The 25060-nt window shown below is 49.7% G+C and overlaps 1 protein-coding gene across 1 annotated transcript; it reads left to right on the plus strand.

The window, feature by feature from the left end:
• Window positions 1–14146: 14146 nt before the first annotated feature.
• On the plus strand, window positions 14147–18390 carry PLA2G2A (phospholipase A2 group IIA). The gene is made up of 5 exons (XM_079778034.1): window positions 14147–14190; window positions 14987–15038; window positions 15238–15382; window positions 15642–15748; window positions 17975–18390. Exons 2-5 carry the CDS (start codon window positions 14999–15001, stop codon window positions 18115–18117), a joined length of 435 nt encoding a protein of 144 aa, XP_079634160.1. The 5' UTR covers window positions 14147–14190; window positions 14987–14998; the 3' UTR covers window positions 18118–18390.
• The last annotated feature ends 6670 nt before the right edge of the window (window positions 18391–25060 follow it).

The raw sequence follows: 25060 nt of genomic DNA on the forward strand, positions 1-25060 counted from the left end.
CAGAGATTCTTAGTCACCTAGGAATACTCGCGATTCAAGCCCGAGGGAGGATTGCCCCTCAGCTCTGGAGCTGAACAGGTTCAGCTCTCATTTGGGAGGTAACAGATTTCATTCAGACCCTCAGAAAGCCTTTCCAATGGAAGAGCCAAAGTTAAAAACCGGCCACCCATTTCTCCTGTCCTTGCTTATCTTGAACCTTATCAGTAGCCTCGGTTCTTCTCACTCCTTACTCTTTAGCTCCACCTCGAGGATTTCAAAAAAAGCTCAAAGAACCTCAGCCTGCATTTCTCTCCAGACACAAAGGAAGGAAGAGACAGGGAAGAAGAGATGCCCTTCCAGCCGACAGGCAAGGATCCCTCTCCGTTGGAACTAGCAGCCTGCCCGGGAAACGCGCGGGGAAAGCCTCGAGTGACTTTTCAGTGTTCCTGGGTGCATGGAGGCTGCCTTGCAGTCGGCAGGGTGCCTAATGCAAACTTCCCTGGCCCATGACCAACTCATCCGGCCACAGAGGTCTCCTAGTGGCGAGCGCTCTAATGGCTTTTAAACGCTCATCCCGTGCCCGCACAGTGAGGTAATGCACGCACCAAGAGAGAAAACTCCATGGCGGGGAGGGGGGGGGGGGGAAGAGGCAGGGAGGAAAGAGAACACAGTGAGTCATGTCCTTCAAGCCAAGGTGGCAAGGACGACTGGCTTACCAGGGATGAAACAATCCGAGTCACAGTGAGAACCGTCCAGGTCGCGGCACCAAATATGTTGCTGCCAAGACGACAAGGCCTCGCTTCTTGTCTTCTTGAAGGAGAGATTTCAATCAAGAGACAACATGCAGCAAAGCAAGCAAGAATTTACTGGCCGCAGCAAAACCACACTTAGGACAGGGAGACAAGGAAGGGCATAGGAGAAGCAACAGGCGAGCCCAGGCTGGGCTGCGTTGGCTCCCTGGGAGGTCAGAGAAAAGGGGGCCCGGGAGACAGGGTCAGGGGGTGAGCCTGGGATGAGCTGCCGCTGCCCGCTGCTCCCCTGTTCGCAAGTCTCATAGGGTCCCTTAGAGGGAAGAAGGGGGGAGGGAATGGCACCAGCGTGCTCCCCTGGTGGAGAGTGCGCACCGGGTCATCTGTGTTGAGGGTGTTTATATCCCTCTCTTGCAGGTGGGAATCTTAGGGGAGGTCTCAGGGAGGGTCTCAACAGAATATCCATCAGCTTTCCAGGGGAGCTCTTTCAGGGTCAGTAGTCTCTGCTGATTGGTTGGTGGTTGTAAGTCAATGCAGCCATGAGGTCATTTGTCTGGTGTTGCTGCTTTTCCGGGCCTGGAGCTGAAATACAACTGAGGCCTAGACGTTATCTTTAGGAAGGTAAAGGTCAGGGGGTCTAAACTACATGACCAGAGAAATGAAAGGTCAGGCGAGGCGGTCCAAACTGCATGACCAGCGATGTGCTAGGGGAGGAAAGGTTACCCTGGGGACGAGGATCTTGTGTTCCCAGTTTTGCCCCTTGCTGGGCATCCAGGGCTTTCTGCCCTGCTGAGTTTCTGTACCCGGCCCATTGTCCTAGCTCTGCTCACGTCTGTCTAACTGCCTATACCAGTTTCCTCTCTGTTTCTGGGTCAGTCTTCTCTGGGACAGCACACCCCCCATGCTGCCAAAGTCAGAGGTACGGGTCTGCCCCACAGGCACATGGGCCCTCATAATCTGGCCCCACTGCCCCCTCTCCTGCCTCGCCTGATACATCACCCTCCTCCCCAAGGCATTCCGGGAAGAAGCCTCACGCAAGCCCTTTCCGTTTCCCAAACACACAATCTCAAAAAAAAGAGGGGAAAGTGTGTTGAATGACTAATCGAAATAGCTAATGCTTACTGAGCACAGATCCCATCTAAAGTTCTATCCTTTAAGGGACCCTGTGAGATAGGCATTGCTCTCAGTTTGCGACTAGGACACCAAGGCTCAAAGGAAAATAAGTGGCTCACCCACATCACGCGCCAGCAAGTGGCAAAACTCCGAGTTGAACCTGATCAGTTTGACTCCCAAGGCCACGTGTGCTTAGCCCAAAGCCTCTCTGACTTCTAGGGGGAGGGGTGCAACCTGGAAGTGGAAGGAGAGGAGGGCTGGAGACGAAGGGAGGGAAGGAGGCGGGGGGGGGGGGGGGGGATGGGGGGGGGAGGCCTCCCTATTTGGGCCAGGAATGGCATCTTTCCATCTCTCTATTTCTTTCTATGTGTCCCAAAGTGTTTGGTATGTGGTGGATGCTCAGAAAAGGTTACAAAATGTTAAATAGATATTGACTATTTCTATTCCCAATGACAAATATTTTCCAGTGGTTTGCATTAAAAAGAAATTCCAGCAAGGCCTCGGGTCAACATAAACACCAGTCCCAACCCTAACTCTATTTATGACTGCCCAGCTTTGCCCCCCATTTCACAGGCGATCTTCTGGGTAACCTCCATCTTCCCTCCAGATGTGGCCTTGCCTTCTTCAGAACAACACAGCTGCCCTGGCTAGTGTGGCTCAGTTGGTTGAGTGTCGTCGTGTACACCAAAAGGTGGCATGTTCGATTCCTGGTCAAGGCACACACCCAGATTGTGGATTTGATCCCACTTGGGGCACGTGCAAGAGGCAACCTATAGATGTTTCTCTCTCACATCGATGTTTCTCTCTCTCTAATCAATAAAACCATATCGTTGGTGAGGACTAAAAGAAAAGAACAACATAGCTCACAAGGTTTGACAGCTCATGAGTAAAGAACCCAGCAGCCCGAGGGCTCTCCTGAAAGAGGGTCTGCGCCTTGCCCAGCCCTCCCAGGGGCCTCTCTTTGCTCCCCGGATCCCACCTTCTCCAGTCTCTCCAGCTCCAGCTGGTTGGCCTCCCTGGTTTGTGCAGCCCCCATGCCCAGAACTGACCTCTTTGGCCTGGCCTCAGCTCCGGCGCCTGCGTCCTGGAGCCCCTGGCCCTGCTGGCTCCCCACCTCCTGCCCCAACATTGGGGGCCTCAGGCTGCAGATTCCAACAGACTCTTGGGCTCCAGAATCTTAAAGCCGGAAATGGGAGTGAGCCATGAAGACGGGCCTGGAGGCGGTGAGGAGTGACTTCTGCCTGGACCAGCGCGGCATGCCCCTGCTCAGCCCCCAGCGGCCTTCACAAACGCAAGAGTCCAGCCAAGTCCCGGAGCCTGGGGCTGGCGCTCCTGCCACGGGGGCCTGGGCAGTCACCCAGAAAATTCCAGTGGGGCAGATTGGAGTCCCGAATTATCCAGGTCACAGCCTTATCCGCTCCAAGGCCTCTGCTAACCCCGCAGCCTGGAGCAATCGCCCAACCTGGGCCCTGAGCTCAGAAGTTTAAGAATCTAACAAACTGCTCAGGAACTTGACTGAGTAAAATTTATACCTATTCGTTTTTTGTTGTCTTATTCCATTGGCTAAGACTTATAGTAAAATATTAAATTCCAAGTAGGAAAGCAGGTATTTGTGTCTTATTTTTCACCTTAATTGATTTATTATTTCAACCTATATTTATTGAGTGCCTGCTACATGCCAGGCACTTTACTAAGCATGCGATAGAGCAAAACAGGAGGTTATTGTCATATCAAATTGCATTAAATTCCTTAAATTCTGAAAAATTCACAAAATATAATTATTATACATTGAATGATTTCAGATATGTTCCAAAACTCTGTTTTCTGAAGTTTTAAAAACCCCTCTTCTTTATTAAATTAGTTTCGTTAAATCATTTGCAATGATTAATTTTACATATGAATTTGTTTTATATTTCTCCAAAAATAATACTTGGTAGTGAAATTGCATCAATAATCAGAACTTTGTCTAATCATTAATATCAAAGTCACTTAAAAATACATAACACATTAACAATTGAGGAAAGAACAATTTATCTTATTCAGGAATTTATACCCAGATAAAAAATGACCATAGCCCTATCTCCTATGTTACTGGGGAAATGTGAACAATAGCGCAATTAAATCAAAAGTAAAGTAAAATGCCAACATTTTACATATGTACGCAAAACAGAAAACTTCTCTGCTGCACAAAAATGCAATCATTAGTAAAGTCTTAGTCGGACCAACCCATGATTCAGTAGAAGGTTAGCAGGAGGCAGTGGTGTGCTGGCAAATGTTTTATCACTAACTTTTGAGAGAAAATAATAAACAAACCTTGATTTGTAGTTTGTCAGTTTCCCACTGTGTGAGTACCCCCCCCCCCCCTCTGGCTGGTTTGAGGCTACCACCATGACCCTGCTGGATGTAGCAACGGGAGGGGGTGGGGGTTGTTAAGTTGGACTTCGTTAAAGTTAAAAACTTCTGCTGTGTGAAAGACACAAGCCACAGGCTACCAGAAAGTGTTTGCAAAAGCACATCTTGGCAAAGGACTTGTATTCAAAATATACAAAGAACTCCCCTCAAACTCAACAATCAGGAATTAGGCAAAAGATTTGAGCAGACACCTCGCCAAAGAAGATATATAGATATAAAAGAAAGAAAGAAAGAAAGAAAGAAAGAAAGAAAGAAAGAAAGAAAGAAAGAAAGAAAGAAAATAACAGTTGAGAAGATGCTCCACACCATATGTCATCAGGGACTTGCAAATGAAAACAACCACTATACACTACCTGGGTGACTAAAATCCAGAACACCGACAACACCAAATGCGGGCGAAGATATGGAGCAACAGGAATTCTCGTGAAATTGCATCAATAATTTTGCCTTGGGAATGCAAATTGGCGCAGCCACCTTGGACGATGTCTGGCAGTTCCTTACAAAACTAAGTAGAGTCTTACCATCCCACCCAGCAAGTGGACTCCTAGGTATTTACTCAGCGGAGATGAGCCGTTACACACGCACAAAAACCTGCACTTGAACGTTTATTGCAGCTTTATTTATAATCATCCCAAACTGGAAGCAGCCAACCTGTCCTTCAATAGGTGAGTGGATGAACACACGGTGGCACATCCATACAGTGAGATACGATTCAGTGACAAAAGGACATGAGCTGTCGAGCCAGGGAAAGACCCTGAGGAACCTTAAAGGCATAGTCCTAAGTGAAAGAATCCAACCTGAAAAGTCTACATCCTACGTGATTCCAATGACAAAGGCAAAACCATGGAGACAGTAAAAAGATCTTTGGTTGCCAGCAGTGTGGGGACGGGAGAGGGGTGGAGGGGGGCGGGGGGTGACAGAGGACTAGGTGCAGCCCAGGAGAATTTTAGGGCAGTGAAACTATTCCGTAAGATACATGACATTAATCATTTGTCAAAACCCATAGACGAAGTGTCACTCTTAATGTAAACTATGGACTTTAGTTAAAAATATTGTATCAATATTAACTCATTTATTGCAAGAAGTATACCGCTAATGCAAGATATTTATAACAGGAGTAACTGTGTGTGTGCTGATTGGGAGGGAAATATACGGGAATTCTGAACAATTCTTCTGTAAATATAAAACTGTCCCCAAAACCCCAAAGCCTATTAATTAAAAAAAAACACACACACATTGTTGCAGTAAGTGCTTTCCCATAATTAGCTACATTCCTGATTACGATGCAAGCACAGGAAAGGTTTTAATCCCTTTCTTTCCTCGGAACCTATTTCCCGTCTGACTGGCTCATGCTCTAGGGCAGTGCTTCTCAAATCTTCCTGAGCCTACAAGTCACCCTGGGATCTTGTGAAGACGCAGATTGTAACCCATACACCTGGTTTGAGTCCCGAGGTTTTTTTCTTATGTATTTCTAACACGTCCCCTGGTGATCCCAGTGCTGCTGGTATGTGGTCCAGACTCCTGGTGTAGCAAGACCAGAAGTCCCTGTCCCACCTTCTGTGGTCTCTTCTCTAAATGAGGGAGAAGTATCTAATTCCATGACAATGCTAATCAATGCTTTTTGTGTTTATTACTTTAATCCATCTTCTTAAAACGGACGCTTCCGCTGCCCTTTCTTTCCGAATCACGTCCCTTTTCTGTTTCCAAAGGCCTTGGACCGGTTTGCTCCACGAAATGAGTCAACTGAGATTGGAAGTTCATGTGTCTGAATGCAAGTCAACAAAGGGTTACTAACAGCCCGAGCCGCTTTGGCTCAGTGGATAGAGCGTCAGCCTGTAGATCCAAGGGCCCCAGGTTCGATTCCAGTCAAGGGCACAGACCTCGATTTGAGGCTCCTCCCCCGCCCGGGCCCTGGTTAGGGAGCATGTTGGAGGCAACCAATCGATGTGTTTCTCTCACATGGATATTTCTCTCTGTCTTTCCCTCTCTCTTCCACTCTCTCTAAAAAAATCAGTGGAAAAATATCCTCGGGTAAGAATTAAAAAAAAGGAGGTTAATAACACTCCACGGCATCTAAAAGGGCAACCCAATATTTGTGTTTGCACAAGCCCCTGTGTGGTGGACAGACTGGATACACAAATCCTAAAAGCCACAGACACTCGGCACCTTATAAAACAGCAGTGGGTCGGAATTTTCCCCAAGTGCATTGTATGTCCCTGAGGCTGCGGGGGTCACTGCTGGGGTTGCCCAGACAATGGCTTCTTTGGAGTTATAAGGACGTGCTTCTGGCTTGAAGGAGCCTTTTAAGCCAAGTGGCAAACACAGTGAGAGGGAGGTGGTTGACTGTACAAACTGTCATGTTTCCAGGTAGCCGGGACCTGGTGCAAAGGCTGGGAGGAGGGTGGCGTCCCAGCTCTGCTGTGAATTCTCTGAGCTTCAGCTTCCTGACCTGCAAATTCCATGATTGAGCTCCATCCGCACGAGGGGCCCTTCCCACTCTGCATCTTTATTTTTATTCTCTGCTCATTCATTCCCAATCAGGGCCCCGTCCTTCCTTCCCCAGGGCAGGGGTTTCAAGTTTCCAACTGCATCTCCCCTCCCCCGTGCTCATCCCTCAATGGTCCATTGAGCAGTGAGATGAGGCACCAGCCTTCCGCTGCCAGGCTTCATGTCTCAAAGCCAAGGGGGAATTTCAGTTCCGGGCCCAGTGGCCTCGCCTGGGAAGGCTGGGTACCCCAGGACGCTGAGCCCAGCTGGAACACCTTCTTCCCGCACCTCTGACCCGTCTCCACTGACCTCAGGTGGCCTCAGGGACACTCGGCCTCAGAAGGCCTTGGCTCCGACCTGTAGCCAGAGAAGACCTCGCTGCAGTTGAGTAGGTTCAGAAAGCCAACGGAGGAAATGACTGAACAGGCAGCCAGCACAAACCAGAGCCCCTATGTGTGTGAGCAAATCAAACTGTTGATCTCAACCAAACACAAACTCGTCAAGAAGCCAGGAACGGGCTTTTCCCAGGACCTTCCCTGGACCTTCTCAGCTGCAGGTCCTGAGATTAGAGCACCATTCTGTCCGGTTATGAGCCAGTCACGTCCCAGACACACCGCTCATCTAGCAGTCAATCAGCTCAGAGCCTCCCAGAGGTGGGGCCTAGAATCCATCTTGTGGCCCTCCTACCGGGTGTCTGGGATGGGCCCCTGTCCCCACATATTTACCACTCCTTCACTCATTTATTCACTCAGCACACACGGATGAGCCCCGCCCTCCTACAGGCCCTGTGCTGTGAGCTGAGGAAAGATGCACTGCTACTGATCATCTCACCAGGTCAGCTCAGAACCAGGCCCCTCGGAGTTTGCAGCTCAGGAGAGGAAGGGGGCCTGGGCTTGATGCTCACAGAGCTTTTCCTCTGCAGAGGGATTCTGCGCTCACCTTCTGTGGCCTGGCCCTCTCCAGGTGGTTTGCAATGAAGGGGCAAGTTGCTTACATCTTCCGGGAGCATGGCCTGGGGTGTCAGAGGAGTAGGAGGTGCATGGTCGGATGGGAAGACCATTCCACATTCTCGAGGGGCTCTCCATCTGCAGGGAGAGACCCAGCTCTGTGCTTGCAGAGCCCCTGGACGTCGAAGAGCCACTTGTGTGGTGGACAGATTGTACATACAAAGACCACAGGCACGCAGCACCTTATAAACAAGCAGTGGGCTGGCTTATTCCCAAGGGAAGGGAGGGCGGCGGCTTATCCCTAGGAGAGGCCCTCTGACATAAGATAAGTGGAAAGAGGGATTCTTTCGGGCCCCACCCACTTCACACATGTAGGAGAAGCCCGCATTCATAACCTGAGAGATTTATGACATGAGGCAGCAGGGTGGAGCGAATGTGAGATGACCATGCTGATGCCAATTTTTTTTCAGTGGAAAACGGAATGAGGTACGCTCTCTGGAAAAGATGAAAAGGTGGTTTTATTCGTGTCCCTGGATCAAATCCTAGAGGGAGTCTAGTCTGAGCAACGGCGAGACGCAGCCAACCCAAATGGACGTACGGAACCACGGAGCTGCACGGCCCACGAAGGGTCATTACGTGGAGCCACAGCTGCGATGAAAGACTCGCTTATTCGGCTCCCAAAGGGGTCTTGGCCTCTTCCATAAGGTTATGCCAACACTGGCCTCTGATTGCCTCTGGGCCTTAAAACCATACCCCAAATGAGGTTCTTTCTGCATCTATCCTAAACCTGCCACTACTCATTCGCGCTCTCTCTCTCTCTCTCTCTCTCTCTCTCTCTCTCTCTCTCTCTCTAATACTGAATTGATTGAAAATAAGGGCTGATCAATAATATTTCATATTCAACAACATGGCTTCACAGTGTCACAGGTTGAGCCAAGAAGGCAAGACGGCCTGTAGCAATCTGACCCCTTCTGACCTCTCCACCTGCATTTCATTCTCTGTGCTCCATCCAGCTGGCTCTTCTCACTTCCTCCCGTTCCCAGCCACAGCACTCACAGCCTCCTCTGTCTAGAATGCCCCCATCCACCTTCCCCAAGGGCGCCACTCAGGGGTGGAGGTCTAGCTCATTTAGAATAAAAATGTTAACCGAAGGGCAGTGCATCCTACAGCATCACTGGGCGTCCTGAAAACGCAGGCTGAGTTTCCCAGAGTCACAGAGTTGGTCTGCCAAGGAGCTGCTGCTTCTACCACAACAGGAAGCTGCTCCTGAAACCGTGAAGATATCACTGCAGCTTCCATCACCAGAACCCCGCCTCCGCCTCAGCACCCGGCCAGCAAACGGATGACTTACATCTCACCCCTGCTCCCATTCATTCACACAGGAACTCACACCAGAAGACACAGATCATTGGAATAGGTAAATATGTATTAAAGAAATTAAATTGATAATTAATAACTTTCCAAAACAGAAACCACCAGGTCCAGATGGTTTCATTGGTGGTTTCTACCAAATGTTTCAGGAAAAATTATACCAATCTTTACAAACTCTTTCAGAAAATAGAAGCAGAGGGAATTCTCCCTAATTCATTCTACAAGGTTGGCCTTCCTCTGATGCCAAAATAAATTGTAAAAGAGAGATTACGAGAGGAAAACTACAGACTGAGACTGCTCATGAACACAAGGACAAAAGTTCTCAAAAATATTAGCAAATTGCATCTAATAATGTATATAAAGAACTATGCCTTACAACCAAGAGGGATCTATTCCAGACATGCAAGGTTGGTTCAACATTTTAAAATCAATTAATGTCTTCTGTCCCATCAATATGTTAAAGGAAAAAAATCATATGATCATAACAATAGATGCAGAAAAAGCATTCGACAAAATCCAATACGTACTAATTACAATACGTACTAATTACAATCACTTATTCATGATAAAATCTCTCAGCCAACTAGAACTAGAAGGGCATTTCCTCAGCTTGATAAAGAACATTTACCAAAAAAAATAACACCAAATCTAGACACAGACCTTACATGCTTCACAAAAATTAACTCAAAACGGATCATAGACCCCAATGCAAAATTGAAAGCTATAAAACTCCTGAAAGATAACATAGGAGAAAGTCTAGATGACCTTGGGTTTGGTGATCACTTTGAGTGTGGGGGTGTGTGTTTCCCAACTTAGACTGTTGAGAAGGGCAGAAGCAGTGACATCCCAGTAATAATAAGCATCCTATCTCCCAGATGTTTGTTTCTAAATACCATTCTCAAGAAGGAAGGAAAGAAGGAAGGAAGGAAGGAAGGAAGGAAGGAAGGAAGGAAGGAAGGAAGGAAGGAAAGGAGGGAGGGAGGGAGGGAGGGAGGGAGGGGAGAAAAGAAAAGAACCAGGGATCCTAGGAGAAATGTATGATTGGAAAGTTAAAATACAAGATAGCCTGGGACATTTTGTAATGCCAGAAAGTAAGGAAATGCTAAGAAAAAAATGATGACGAGGGCATGCCAAAAGGACATAGCTGTCAACATAAAGGTGCTCTCCGGGGCCAAGATGGGACAATTTGAGCAAGGAAATAAATAATGATGGTATTGACTCTCACTCCATAGATGAAAATAATGAGCGCATACTAATATAAATAATTATTTGAATAAATAAATACAAAGAAAAGCTCTTACCTACAGTAAGAATTTAAATTCTTAATGTTGAAGGCGAGAAATAAAAAACAATAGTAATAATTGTTTCAGTGAGCAGAAGTACAAGGAGAATTTGACAAAAATGGAACACTTGCATGGTTTCAAAGTAACTCCCTCCAAGGTACGTACTAATTACAAAAGGAAAAATAGTAATTTTCTAGTGGGGATACCTGGCAGACACCACCTTACCAAGTGATCAAGGTGAACATCAGTAATAATGACCTATCAATATCATGGACCATTGATCCATTTCCCTGAGAGAGGCCACTGTCACTTCTGTGATAGTCTTGCCCAAAAGGCAGACCCTCAATCTGGTCATGAGAAAACACCAGATAAACCCAACTGAGGAGCATTCTAGAAACACCCGAGCAGTGCTCTTCAAAAAGTTTGAAGGTCACAAAAAGCAAAGAAAGACTAAGGAGCGATGTGGCATCCTGGATTGGATCGTGGGCCGGAAAAAAAGACATTCGTAGGAAAGCTGCTGACACTCCAAGACGGTCTGTAGATGAGTTAATAGTGTCCATTTGCTGGTTCCTATCATGTACCATGGCTACATGTGGGATGATAACATTCGGGGAAGCTGGAGCTCCCGGGGAATACAGGAACGTGCCACTGCAACTTTCTTGTAAATGTAAGTGTGTTTCAAAATAAGGTGATGTGTTTTTTCAAAAGAGAGAAATGAGTAATTTTTCCTCATACATAAAATAGGAAATAGTAGAAAAAATTTCAGCCATAATCCTGAGATGGAAAAGAACCACTGCCAAAAGGCTGAGTCTTTTAAGTATGAACAATTTTTAAAATTTTTTTCTAAACACTGACGATGCTCAAAGCACTTTTCGTCTGAGAACATCCATCCTATGTAAAATTGAACCTACCTTCACCCACTTGCCTGGAACCAATTCCAGCATGTAATAATTACAAGAGTTCCATCAAAAGGTTGATGGGACTTGGGAGGCTCAACAAGAGCTGAGCCACATATGTAGTTTACCTGTTGGAACGGCTAAACGGCACTCCCCCCAAACCTGAATAGGATTGCTTGCTGCCAGACAGCACAGAGCATCTTAAAACTGCATATTATTGCCTCCTGTTGGCCAAACACCGGAACAGCTGTAGGCTATTCCCCAAACTGACAATGCTTCTGTACCCTACCCTTTGAAACCTTACCCTTTGAAGTGTATGTCTCCACCTTGCCTTAGGACAAACTGTGTTAATAAATAGCACGGGGTCCTTAGATAAGGGGTAGTCTTCAGTTCCTTTAGCTGAAGCTCCTCTGACCCCCAATGCCTTTCAAAATTATCTTTCGTCTTTGGACTCCTTCTTAATCATCTACGCATCAGCTCCTTTCTCCAGAATGCTGAACCCTTCGTAACACTGGGACAAGAACCCCAGCACCCACTCCCTCTTGCCACCTCTTCTCCATCTCTATTGCTTCTGTTCATTGCATTATCCCCACCCAACAGGCTGGCTATATAATTTAATTTTTGTGTCTTTTGTTTATTCTTTGTCCTTCTCCACTAAAAAGGCACTCCTTGAATACAGGTGTTGGTTTTGTCCACTGATGCTTAAATTAGTCCTTGGGTGAAGGATGCTGTCAAGAGACCAACCAAATCATGGACTTTGAATTCTTGTGGGGAAACCCTGAAAAGACAGGACAAGAACGGCCACATGGGCTGCCAACAGAGTCCGTAAGTGCTTTGGCCTGGACACAGTGCCAGGGCCCCCCAGGATCAGGGCTGTCGGGGAGGCAGTTTGCCTATTGTAGACATGACCATGTTCCAAAACTGCGGTGCTCAACAAAAGATGAAGGTCTACACTAGCCCCTCCCCTCTGAACCCTGACTTAGACTAAAGCAAACAGCTATGAGAGCGAAAATCCCTGGAGGACAGAGATCGCTGGAGGGTGATGGGTCTGCTAGGCACAAGTCCCACCAACTGAGTGGCTTAAATGGCGGGATGTGTTGCTTCATCATTCTTGAGGCCAGAAGTCTGAGATCAAGGTGCGGGCGTGGCCGGTTCCTCCGAGGGCCTTGAGAGAGAATCTGTTCCATTCTCTCCCCTAGCCGCCGGGCTTTCCCGCCACCTTCAGCATTTCTTATAGAAGCACTGCCGATCTCAGCCTCCATCTTCACATGGTGTCCTCGCTGCGTGTGTCTGTGCCCAAATTTTCCCTTTTTGTAAAGACACCAGTACTAGTGGATTTGGCTTAATAATTTTATCTTAACCAATCACATCTTCAAAGGCCCTGTTTTCAAGTAAGGTTACACTCCAAGATACTGGAAGTTAGGACTTCCACATAGGACTTTGCCAGGGGGGCTCGGTTCACCCTCACACAGGTCTAGCATTTGAACTAAATTGAATCTCCAAGGTGAACGCTGCCTCGAAGGCTGTTAGCATAGACGAGGTTCTGCTGCAGTCACCACCAATCTCAGTGACCAGTGACTGAAAACAACACGTCCTTCTCCCTAAGTCCCATGAGGGTCTGTGGGTCTCCCCCCAGGCGGGTTTTCTCCTGCCCTGACTCAGGGATCCAACCTGCTGCCTCTTCTGGTCCCAACACGAGGGGCCGGGAAAGGTCCCTCGGCACCACTGCTCAGGTGCTCTAACCGGAGCCAGGCCCCCGGGCCTGCGCACCTGGAGGGGCACCTGGGGAAGCGGGCGCAGGGGGAGTGTTTATGAGCACCGGCCTCTGCCACGCTGGCTGTTTTGGGGCTGGTGTCAGGGAGTGTTTACCGAAGGCCCTGGAAGCTCGATTCTGAGCATGCCTTGGAGGGTGGGGGAGAAGGTATTTGCTTTAGGAATTAAAGCTGGAGTCACCCATGTCCCTGACGGTTGAAGAAGAAAGAACAATAGATCTGGGAAGCAGTCGTTGGTTCCGTCTCCAAACAGGTGAGGACTGGGATAAGGTGGAGGCAGCGCTTTAGGGTGAACTCCAGGGCAGGCTCTGGCTTTTTCCAGGAGAGAAGAAAGAGAAGGAGGAGGAGGAGGAGGAGGAGGAGGAGGAGGAGGAGGAGGAGGAGGAGGAGGAGGAGGAGGAGGAGGAGGAGAAGGAGGAGGAGAAGAAAGAGGAGCAAGAAGAGTAGGTGGAGGCCCTGGCCCAAGTCAATAGGAAGGGACCATCTGCTTCACTGCACCCCTTTCCCTGCTGGGGCCCCGGGAGGGGTGGGGGGCAGGACAAGTCCTCACACACACACACACACACACACACACACACACACACCCCGAAGAAGCTCACATGGGTCCCGGCATTTTGTAGAGGTTGAGTATGTACTTCCGGTGAATGAATGATTGATGGAATGAATGAATAACAACAATGCCTCCCTTTTTTAAATGTTCCCATTCCTATATCAAATGCCACATTCAGCCGAAGAAAGGAGCAATCCTCGCCCCGGCGATGGGCCTGCTGCCCTGCAGATGACCTGTAGCCTGCAGCAGGGACGCCCCTGCCCTCCCCTGACCGGGTTCCAGGGAGACGACTGGTGCTCACACCCAGCACCGTTTACGGGAATGGACTCAAGTCAGGAATGAGGCCCCTGGGAAAGTTTACAAAGTAATCTACAAGTTTGGCATCCACTCGCAGCACATAAGGTTTTTCCATCCTCAGCTCTGTCCTGCTTACGAAAGAGGGGAAGAAAAGGGGATCGCCCAGGGCTATAGGCATGCCAAACTTGGAGTCCACTCACTGGAGGCACTCCCACCCTGTTTGCATACCCACCAACTCCCATCCTTCCCAAGGGGGCAGCTATTTAAGGGGAGCTGGAGTTCAGAGTAAACAAGACCTGCACTTGGAGCTATCAACGCCGGCGTTCTCTGAGAGGTAACACCCCAAAATCCATGCCCTGTCAGGAGTATGGGTCCTGCTCAGCGGCTGCCTTTAAGAGTGGCTGTGTTGTGTATATGTGTCCATGTGTATTTATGCATGTGTATGTTGCATACATGAACATAAACATGCATGCGCATGATTTGGGGGGATGTGCACAAGTGTGTTGTGCGGGTATGTGAGTGATTGTATGAAAGGTCTGCATTAGCGGGTGAGCTGGGGAGTGTGTATATGCATGCATATGTGCGTGACTATATATGCATTTGCGCATGTGTATGTGTGTAAGGGTTTGGAAAGTCTTGCAAAAAGAAGGTGCTATGCTTTAGTTTTGGAAAAAAATATTAGAGACTGGACTTCATAGATGGAATTCCCAAGCCTTGAATCCGGTTGGAACAAGTAAGCTATGTCTAATGGGGGATGGGGAGAGGTGCACAACCTATGACCTTGGGAATCTCCGAGTTGGTTGGGATGACCTGGTTGCAACCTCCAGGGACTCTCAGTCTGGTGGGGAGCACGGACATCTCCTGAGCGTACCGTGTGGGGGTCTCCTTGGATCTGAGGCCTGCATGTGTGTGAAAATAGTCAAACAGAGCTGGGAAGGATCAGGAGGCCCTGGGTGTGCACACTCCTTGTGTGCTCGTGTGTGACGAAGGTAGTCATCCTGGACCGAGGGGCATGTCTGTGTGTTCCCTTGAAGGTTCCTTTCTCCAGGGCTGCTGAGCAGGGGCCAGGGCAGAAGCTGGGACCACCTGGGAGAGGAGTCTAGGCCAATCCATCTGCATTTCTCACGCAGGGAACTGTCCCCATGAAGACCCTTCTGTTGTTGGCCTTGACCATGGCCTTTGGTAAGAGCGCACCCTGACCTCTGGCCACAAGGGGGCAGCCCAAGATGAAAGCAGCCTTCGCCCCAGCTTTCCTTCCCATTTCCACAGGCCCTCTCTCAGTGGGTGGGAGAGAGGCCCTAGTGGGAGGGCGAGGAGCAGAGAGGGACAGAGAAGGGGGACACAGGGCCCCCGGCCCCATCACCAGGCGATGTCCTTCCAGGCCTGCTGCAGACCCACGGGAGTTTGCTGGATTTCCAGAAAATGATTCGGTTGGCCACAGGAAAGGATGCTGTGTCCAGTTATGCCTTCTATGGTTGCTACTGTGGCTTAGGCGGCCGAGGATCCCCCAAAGATGCAACGGATCGGTGAGGCCACCCCAGCCCTCCCCTCCCTCTGCCCACTCGTGGCCCCCGCAGGGCTAGGAGCTGCCAGGGCAGGGTTGGTGCCCATCGTCACAGAACCCCAGAAGGTCCCAGCTGGAAAAGCAGCCAGCATGTTGGAAACTCTGCTCTAGACCATGGCAAGGTCATGGGGTCTCTGCCCAGGGGCAAGGGGCAAGACCACAGGGGACCGGGCTCCCTGGAGCTGTGGGGAAGCAGCCCCAATCACATCTCCTCGCCGCAGGTGTTGCGCTGCACATGACTGTTGCTACAGCCGTCTGGAGAAGCGGGGATGTGGCACCAAGTTTCTGAACTACAGCTTTGCTTACCGAAAGGGCCAAATCGTCTGTGGTAAGGACGTCCTACAACTTCACCCTGTCTCCTTGGTTTCTCTTACTGAGTGTCCGCTATGCCAAGCACTGTGCTGAGCACCAGAGATAGAAATACAAAGGGACGCCCTGGCCCGTTTGGCTCAGTGGGTAGAGCATGGGCCGTGGGTTCAATTCCAGCAGCACTGTACCTCTGTTGCAGTTGGGTGCGTGCAGGAGGCAACCAATCCATGTGTCTCTTTCACATTGATGTTTCTCTCTCTGTGTGTCTCTCCCCCTCCCTTCCACTCTCTTTAAAAATCAATGGGAAAATATCCTCAGGTGAGGATTAACAAAAAAAAAAAAAAAGAAAGAGGAAGAAATACAAAGGGACAGTGTCCCTGCCTCTGGTAGCTCCTAGGTGAGTGGGAAGTAAAGAAAAGGAGAGCACTAGATGGGAGACTCCAACAGGAAGTAAGCCAAAGGGCAGGGCCCTGAGCACAGGCTGCGGTCCAGGAAGGCTCCTGACCTCCAAGCTGAGTCTTTAAGGCTGTGAGGCACCAGGGGAGAGGAGGGTTTAGGGGCCTTCCTACAGCAGGGTCAAAGGGCCCCAAGGGAGCTGGAACCCTTCTGTGAGCCTGAAGGAGAGGGAGTGGTGAGAGATGAGGCTGCAGGAACGGGGAGGGGCCAGGCCAAGCCCAAGGCCATATTGAATTTAGATTTTGTCTTAGAGCAGTAGGGAGCTCGTGAGCAAAAGAGTGGCAAGAACAGATTTGCATTTCGGAGGCTTCACCCAGGGTGGGTGGAGACTGATGGAACTGGGGGGCGGGGCAGCAGTGAGAAGACCACTACCATTGGACATATGACAATGGTAGTCCTGATGGGAAGGGCAGAGAGTGACATCTCAGGTAGAATCTGCAGAGCTTGGTGATTGACTGGGTAGAGGGATAGGGAGCTGTTGGGTGGGTATATGATCCCGTGGATGGAACAGGAGGTGGTCCAGGTGGGTGAAGGGAGGAGGAGTTCTATTTAGACATGTTTAAGAGGCTTCCAGGACACCCAGGGAGACGCGAAGCAGGCGGCTGGATGTAGGGACGGGCAGCTCCAGGGAGGAGTCTGGACGGGGCACGGGTTCAGGAGTCACAGCAGAGAGCTGCGAGTGGGATATGCTCACCCATTTGATGTCTACAGGCCCAGAAAGAAGAGAGAGGAGGGCTTGTCAGAGAGGGAGAGGAGAGCTGAGAGAGAAGGTCAAGGAGTGGACGGCAGCCAATTCAACACCAAGTCTCCAGGATAAGGGCTGACAAGGCTCCTGGGATTTAGAGGCAGGAAGACCACCGAGGACCTCACTGGGGCTGTTGCCATGGAGTGTGAGGGCAAATCCAGATTAGGGGGGCAGGGCAGGGCATGAAGCCAAGACATCCCAGAGCACGTTGGCTCTGAAGGGGAGGAGAGAGCTGGGTGGTCAATGAAAGGGTTTGCCCAGCAGACCCGCTGGTGGGATTTTGAGAAAGTATCGCCTCTCCCCAACACCCTGAGCTCTTTAAGATCAGAAATGATGCCTCCCTGTCAGGACATAGGGCCATGTATTTTAGCAGGCTTTGGGTTGTAAGCAATGAGATGCCCAACTACAAGAGGCTTGGATAATGGGGAAGTCTGACTGGTCTGGCCGAGGGCAGTGCCAGGGCGGGGCAGCTTCTCAACCGGATGGTCAGGGACCCAGCCTTGTCCCCACCTTCTGCTCCCTGACCTTGGCCATGTGATGCCAAGATGCCTGCTGCCACTCCAACATCATGGCCTTACCCTGTAGATGAGGCTTTCCCCCCTGGACATCTCTATCTGGGGAAGGAAATTCATCCTTCCCACAGCCCCCAGGAGACTTCCCCTGGGGCTCATTGGCCAGAACAAGGTCACGTGCTCCCAGAGACCAATCACTGAGAGGAAAAAGGGACGAGCATGACTGGTTTACACCAATCACATCCCATTCCCAGGCCCTAGGGGCTGGGGCTTTGCACCTGGACACATCTGTTGGGAAGAAGAAAGAAACAGTGGCTGTCAGGAAGAGTCTCCCAGTGCTGGGGGCTGGTGTCCCCATCAGACTGGGCGCTCGCTTCCGAGGACAGGAGCTCTGTCTTCCCATCACAAATACCCGGATCATAGGTGCTTGCCTCGGACTAGGCGCCTCTGGAGGACAGGGGCGGTGTCTTTCCCACAGGCACCATCACATATTACCAAACCCTCAGCCGGTTTTATTTTCTTGTGATTTCAGGGAAGCAGGATTACTGTCGCAGGCAGCTGTGTCAATGTGATAAAACAGCTGCCTCCTGCTTTGCGAGAAACCGGAAGACCTACAAGAAACAGTACCAATTCTACAACAACAAGCATTGCCATGGGAAGGGCCACCGGTGCTGAGGGTCCCGCACCCTGGAAGCCTTGCCGCCCACGCTGAGTTTCCCTCTCTGGCCCCCACCCCTCCCCACCCTGGCTAGTTCCCAGAAATGAAGGACACACCCCTCTCCCATCCCAGAGACAAGCCAGGAGCCCCTCGACCCCCAGAGAGAAGCCTTCCTCCCAGAATGGGGAGCCCCGAGGCATGTGGCCTGGTGCCTTTCCCCCTCTTCCTTGGTGGCAGGAGATGTCCTTGTCCCCACTGTTCTCCACGTCCGCGTCCTGCTTAGCCGTGGCGGCTACACTCCCAGGGTTTCTTCTAAATAAAGCAATTAGTTCATTGGCAAACTGTGTGTGTGAGTGTGTGTGTGAGCGTGTGTGTGCGTATGTGTGAGTGTGTGCGCACGCGTGTGTGAGTGTGTGTGCATGTGTGTGTATGTATGTGTGAGTATGTGTGCGTGTGCGTGTGTGTCTGCCTGCCTTGTATGTGTGTGAGAATCTGTATGGGTGTGTGTTTGTGTGTGCACGCGTATGTGTGTATGTATATGTGTGAGTGTGTGTGTGAGTGTATGGGTGTGTGTGTATGTGTGTGAGTGTGTGTATGAGTGTGAGTGTGAATGTGTGTGAGTGTGTGTATGGGTGTGTGTGAGAGTGTGTGTGTATTAGTGTGTGTGTGTGAGTTTGTGTGTGTGTGTGTATGAGTGTGAGTGTGAATGTGAATGTGTGTGTGTCTGTGTATGAGTGTGAGTGTGTGTGTGTATGAGTGAGTGTGAATGTGTGCATGTGTGTGTGAGTGTGTGTGTGAGTGTGTGTGTGTGTGTGAGTGTGTGTGTGTGTGTGTGTGTGTGTCTGCCTGCCTTGGTGTGAGAACAAACTGGTACAAGGCAATGTAGTGTAAGGGGTTATAAATACAGACTCAAGTCAGACAGGCTGAGTCAAATCCGCCAGCACCACCTCCCTGAGCCTTTCTCCCCTCGTCTCATTGGCAACAGCTTTGGGCTATTGGAGAACTGAGAGCGGTACCAGCACCAGCTTTGGGCTATTGGAGAACTGAGAGCGGTACCAGCACCAGCTTTGGGCTATTGGAGAACTGAGAGCGGTACCAGCACCAGCTTTGGGCTATTGGAGAACTGAGAGCGGTACCAGCACCAGCTTTGGGCTATTGGAGAACTGAGAGCGGTACCAGCACCAGCTTTGGGCTATTGGAGAACTGAGAGCGGTACCAGCACCAGCTTTGGGCTATTGGAGAACTGAGAGCGGTACCAGCACCAGCTTTGGGCTATTGGAGAACTGAGAGCGGTACCAGCACCGGGGAAGCCCAGCTGTGGCTGCTCCTTCCCTGGGCGAGAGCAGCTCCTGCTGGCCTATTGGGGGAAAACAGCCTTGTTCCTGATGTTTGGGGAGCTATGATTCACACCTCCACGTGCAATATTCTCCTGTGTTGCCAGTCCGGGGGAGGTGGGTGCAGGGATTGCTGGCCAGCAGCGGGATCCCAGGGCACTGTCCCCTCACCTGGGCCGGCTTCCCGGGCTGTGAGTCCCGCAGGCCCGAGTTCAGAAGGGTATTGCACCCTGTTGCATGCTGTGTCCCAGCCATTTTGAAATCCAGCATAACCTAGGGCCCCGCTTTTTATTCTGCACTGAGACCCATAAATGACATAGCTGCTTGCTGTCACCCAGGTTCCGCTGGGATAGTCCCACCTGGGCCTGTACTTGAACAATCACCATCAGGGCAGCTGGGCGTGGGTCCCAGCTTGGGGGCGCAGGTGGGAGCTGGGCTTTTAACCCAGGCGGGACCCAGAGGCGGTGCCTTCTGTCACTCATCTCCCGGAAGGGCCGCCTTTTTCTAATTCGGCATAAAGACGCTGCCTTTGCTGGCTGGAGCCCTGCTCGTGTCCACAGGCACTCATGATAAGAGAAATGCAAATTAAAACTCCCCTGAAATATCATTTGTATGTATCAGAATAGATAAAAATCCCAAAGCGTGACAGCCTGCCCTGTCGGCAAGGCTGACGGGGGGGGGGGGCGGGGGGGGGAGGCGCGGGGGGGGGCGGGGGGATGGGCGCTGTGGGAGGGCAAAATGCCCACAGAGGGCCTATCGGCGTGTCCATCAACATTATGAATGTGTTTGTCCTTTGGCTCAGCGACCCCTCTTCTAGAAATGTGCTCTATGAAGGCACACAGGCACACGCAGAGCAATTCCTGGGAAATTTTTTATTGCCACATTATTCTGAATTGGATTGGAAATAGCCCAAGTATCCGTGTAGAGCGGACTAATGAAATAAGCAATGACACCTCAAAATGGAATGCGTCTGTTTAGGGAGGGAGGCCTTCTCTGTGTCTCTGTGGCAGACAGGAAATCTCCGTGAGGGCAGCAAGGAAAAGGAACAAGGTGAAGGGCAGCATGGGGGGTTGGGGGGGTGCATTTATGAAGGAAAGGGTGGAAGTGTGAACACGTATTTGTTGCTATTGCCATAAACCTTAAAGGACACACAAGAAGTTCATTAAAACGGTTGCCTACGGAGGGAAAGCAGGGCGAGCATGGGAATGGGGCGGGCAGAGATGCGTGAGAGGAAGATTCCTCGATATGTGATTTTTAGCCCCGTGATTGCATTTCCTATTCAAAAGAAAGTGAGCATCAGCAAACACATTCCTCTGCCTAAGACAGCCGCCAAATGTTAGACAATATAGTCTCATCCAGGAATGGGCAAACCACGGCCTGTCGGCCAAGTCTATCTGCTGCCTGGTTTTGCACAGCTTATAAACTAAGAATGGTATTTGCATTCTTACATGGAGGGGGGGGCGGGGGGGGGGGGATCAAAAGAAGGACGATATTCTGACAATTCTGTTTCAGGTGGTGTATGTGGTCAACTACATTTCCTTTCCTTTGGTGGGTGTGGTTGTGTGCACACAGGTGAATTTGCACGGAGGGGAAGGGATGAGCCCTAGATTTGAAGATTGCCATTTGGTAATCCTCCTCCCTCCCATTGATAATCCTCCTCCCTCCCACCCCCCACCTCCCCACCCGGCAGATGCTCTGGTCAGGATTTCCTCATGAAACACCCGGGAAGCAGCCACACTGGCAGGAAGCAGCATCCTGAGGTTGAAATCAACCCCCCCTGGGATTTTGGGGTGCGGTGGAGGAGGAAGTAATGAAAGGATGGATGAGCAGCCTGTACTAGTATTGTCTTTAGCAATTCCTCGCCCGGCAAGGTATATGGACTTGAGTATCTCAGCTGTGGCTTCCGGGGCAAAGAGGCAAGGCTCCAGGGCCCAGCCCGCCTCCTCTCAGCCACCCACCGAGTTCAGCTTCATTCTTCCTCGCAGGACCCTGCGTAGGTTCCTTTGTTGGTGCTTCAAATTCTAGCTTCTCTCACAGATCTGTAGTGTTGCCAGGCTGGTTCTGGCAAAGGGAGACATCGAACCGAGGCCAGTTTGCAATCTCAACAGAAGAAAAGGAAATTACACAGGGGTGGGCAAAAATAGGTTTACAGTTGTGAGTATGGGAAACAGAGTTTATTCTTGTATTATTATTTATTAATTATTGTATTATTTTCCATGGGAACAACTGTAAGCCTACTTTTGCCCACCCCTGTAGAGTGCCATTATCTTGTGTATAATTTAAAAGCACGCACACATATATCTAAATAAACAGATGAAGGATAAACTGGTAGTGGAGATGGAGGATAAAGGGGAAAAAAAGGATAAAATACAACAGAGTCTTGCACAAACAAATGATGACAGTGTTTTATGAGGAGAAAGTGTGGTGCAATTGGTTAAGCAATTGGTCAATTATAAATGCATTTATCCTTTGACTCAGCAACTCTACTTCTGAAAATCTACACTAATAAAAGGAAAATATGCAAATTGACCGTACCTCCGCGATGCACATCAGCCAATCAGGAGTGGGTATGCAAATTAACCCAACAAAGATGGCGGGTTGATTTGCATACACAGGCACGGAGCAGCCAGACGGGGCAGGACGCCTGCTATGAGCGGGAAGGCAGGGGTGGAGGGAGCTACAGGAGCGGTGCTTTAGCTGGGAGCAAGGACTTGCAGGCTCCTGGGCGGCCGGGAGCGAAGCCAGGGGAAGGAAGGCCTATTCTTGCACAAATCTTCATGCAACAGGCCTCTAGTCTATATATATAAAAGCCTAAGTGTCCGGCCATCCATCCAACCAGTAGCTATGATGTGCACTGACCAACAGAGGGCAGATGCTCAATGTAGGAGCTGCCATGATGTGCACTGGCCATTTAAAAAGAAACGGCACTACACACCTGGCGCTGACAAACCAACACTCAGCTTCCCCCAAGTGGGACACATGCCCCACCACCAACCCAGAGTGACACCCCACCAAATCGCAGCCAATGTTGCCGAAACCCCATGGCACAAAATGTGGCCCACAGCCCAGCCCAGCCCGGAAACGGTCACTGTGGGCACTGGGTAATGACATCACATAGCAATGCCTGGCTTCCTCTCCCTAGCGACTAGCCTCCTTGCAGTTTCTTCAGCCCAGGAACACGATTTGCTTTATAGGTAGGTGCAAACATTTTACACTTTAACCAAATGTCTGTGAAGTGTTTTCCTGTGCCTCATCTCATTTGATCCTCACGGAAGTCCTGGAGTAGGTGATAGGAGACTCGGTAGAATCCTATTTTCTTTTCATTAGCCAGAAAATGGAGATTTAGAAACTTGACCTGACTGAAAAGAAGTAAGGAATGGTGGAACTTGAAAATGACTTCAGATTTTCTCACTGCGCAGAATATAGTCAAACACTGCTGCAGTTAAGTATTTTATCCTTTGTTCTTCCTGCGTGATCTACAATAATAATCTGCTTCGTGTTGATATTTACTGCTGTGTTGCTGACAATTACCTGAAAGAGAAGTTGGGATGCTTCATTGGGCTGGAAAAAGTTTAGCTACATCAGAAAGCAGGTCTAATGAAGCAAGTTTATTCTCTCTATATAAAAGGCTAAGTTGACTCGCGCATGGGCGATACATATAAAGCTTTCACTGGCACCAATTGCACGTGTGTGTTTCGATCTGTCATTGTCGATCGTGAATTTGGTTGACACTTCTATTATAGAGAAAGGGTGAATAGCGATATTAAAATATTTCTTCTCATTCATTTCCTTTCAATGTGCACAAATCCGTGCACTGGGGCACACTAGTTTACCCTATAAATGTGTGTATGTGCGCACACATACACACACACCCACACTGTTGCATGAGCAGTATGTAATTGACAGAGTGAGAATCCAAATCCAGAGCTGTCTTGACCCAAAGTCTGGTTTTTCTATCACCTATGACCTTAGGCAGCTTGACTGGGATGCCAGTCAGGGTGAATGCTAGCTGCTGTGGCAGCCAGCTGAGCCTCTGGGTCCTAGTGTACACCATCTGGCAGAATGAAATACCCATATCTCAATGATTGTTGCCTCTGGGCTATAGTAACAGAGATCATACATATTCCAAACATCCTTTCTATTTTGTCCTCAGTTTTAGGATGGAGTTAAACTGGCATCCTGCCTGATAGCAAGTAGAGCAAGTAAGGTCAAGTTCACGCTGAGTGGCGGAAGGGTGACCTTCTGAGACAAAAAGTTTTCTATACGTGATGTAACAGGGTATTAATTAATTAACAAAATGAGTGAATGGTGGGCTGGGAGCAACTCAAGGATGGAAACCACACCTGGTTCACTGTTAGCTTGGGGTCTGGCTCAGATGCAGCAAATGCTGAGAGTCAAGGACACAGGTGAGGCTGCAAGAATCTGGGGAGGCACATAATGGTACCTAACTGGCCCACCCCTTGAGCCACTCACATCCACCATGTCCTCCCGTCATGCCCAGCTTCCACCCGACAACACGGGGCCTTGTTACCTTGTGATAGATAATAAGATGCCCGCCATGCTACACTGAAAGGGAGGTTCAAGGCCAACGGGTCACAGAGCCCTCTTCGAGATCCAGTCCAGACTTCCAAAAAGACTTTAATCAAGAAGTCCCTGCAGTTCCAGCTGCTTCCAAGTTCTTAACTGAATTCATCATCTCCTTCCTCTCACACCCATTTATGATCTCATTCGCAGCCAGTACCTTGGCTTGTTTCTTGCTCATGTGGCATCATATGTCACCTTCACGCAAGAGGAAGAACGCGGGCAAACGACCTACACAGGCCCTGGAGGTGACTCAGCAGTTTGGACAAGGAAATTGCAGATCATGGTCTAGAAGGGGACCACCTGCTCCTTGGTCTTCGGGGCCCCACCCAGGGCAGGGCCCTGGAGACTCAGGTCTAAGGATGGTACTGTACTTGTCTTAGCTCAAGAAACTCCGGGAATGGACTCTTGGAGAAAAGGATTTCTCTCAAAGAAAAAGCTCTGTAAGGAAAGTCTAAATTTTTAGGGGAGAAAAACTCAGCCTTTTTGCCAATCACCTTCCCTCTTTGATTTCCGGTGCTTTCATTTGGCCAGTGAAGAGATGAGGCTTTTGCTGGTCTCTGACGACCTTGAAAATCAAATCCAGACCATCTGAGCTCCTCACATTTAGTTCAAACCTCACCCAGGAGACTTTTCAAGGGCAAAGCTACCAATGAGCACCATTCCCTGAGGGAAATAAATCACACGACCCACTTTCCGCAGCGCGGAGGTAAGGAAGGGGCCAGCTGGCGAACCCAGGGACTTTCCCACTTTTCAACTGGGTCCTGGCCTGGGAGTCATTTCCACCCGAGTGACAGCGGGATAGAGAAAGGTACTCAGAGGCCAGGACAGCGACGACAAGAGCAGAAACAGTGTCTCAACACCTCCCACTCACTGGCACTCACTTTGTGGCAAGTCCCAGGCCAAGCATTTCAAATGCATTTTCTCATTCAGTTTTATTAGCGATCCCATGAGGTAGATGATTCTGTTTTTCCCACTTTCCATTCATTCATTCCACAGGACATTTATTGAGCAGTTTTAATGTTCCAGGCACAGAACCCAGCAC

This window comes from Cnephaeus nilssonii, assembly GCF_951640355.1.
Source record: "Cnephaeus nilssonii genome assembly, chromosome: 7".
Lineage (NCBI taxonomy): Eukaryota > Metazoa > Chordata > Mammalia > Chiroptera > Vespertilionidae > Cnephaeus > Cnephaeus nilssonii.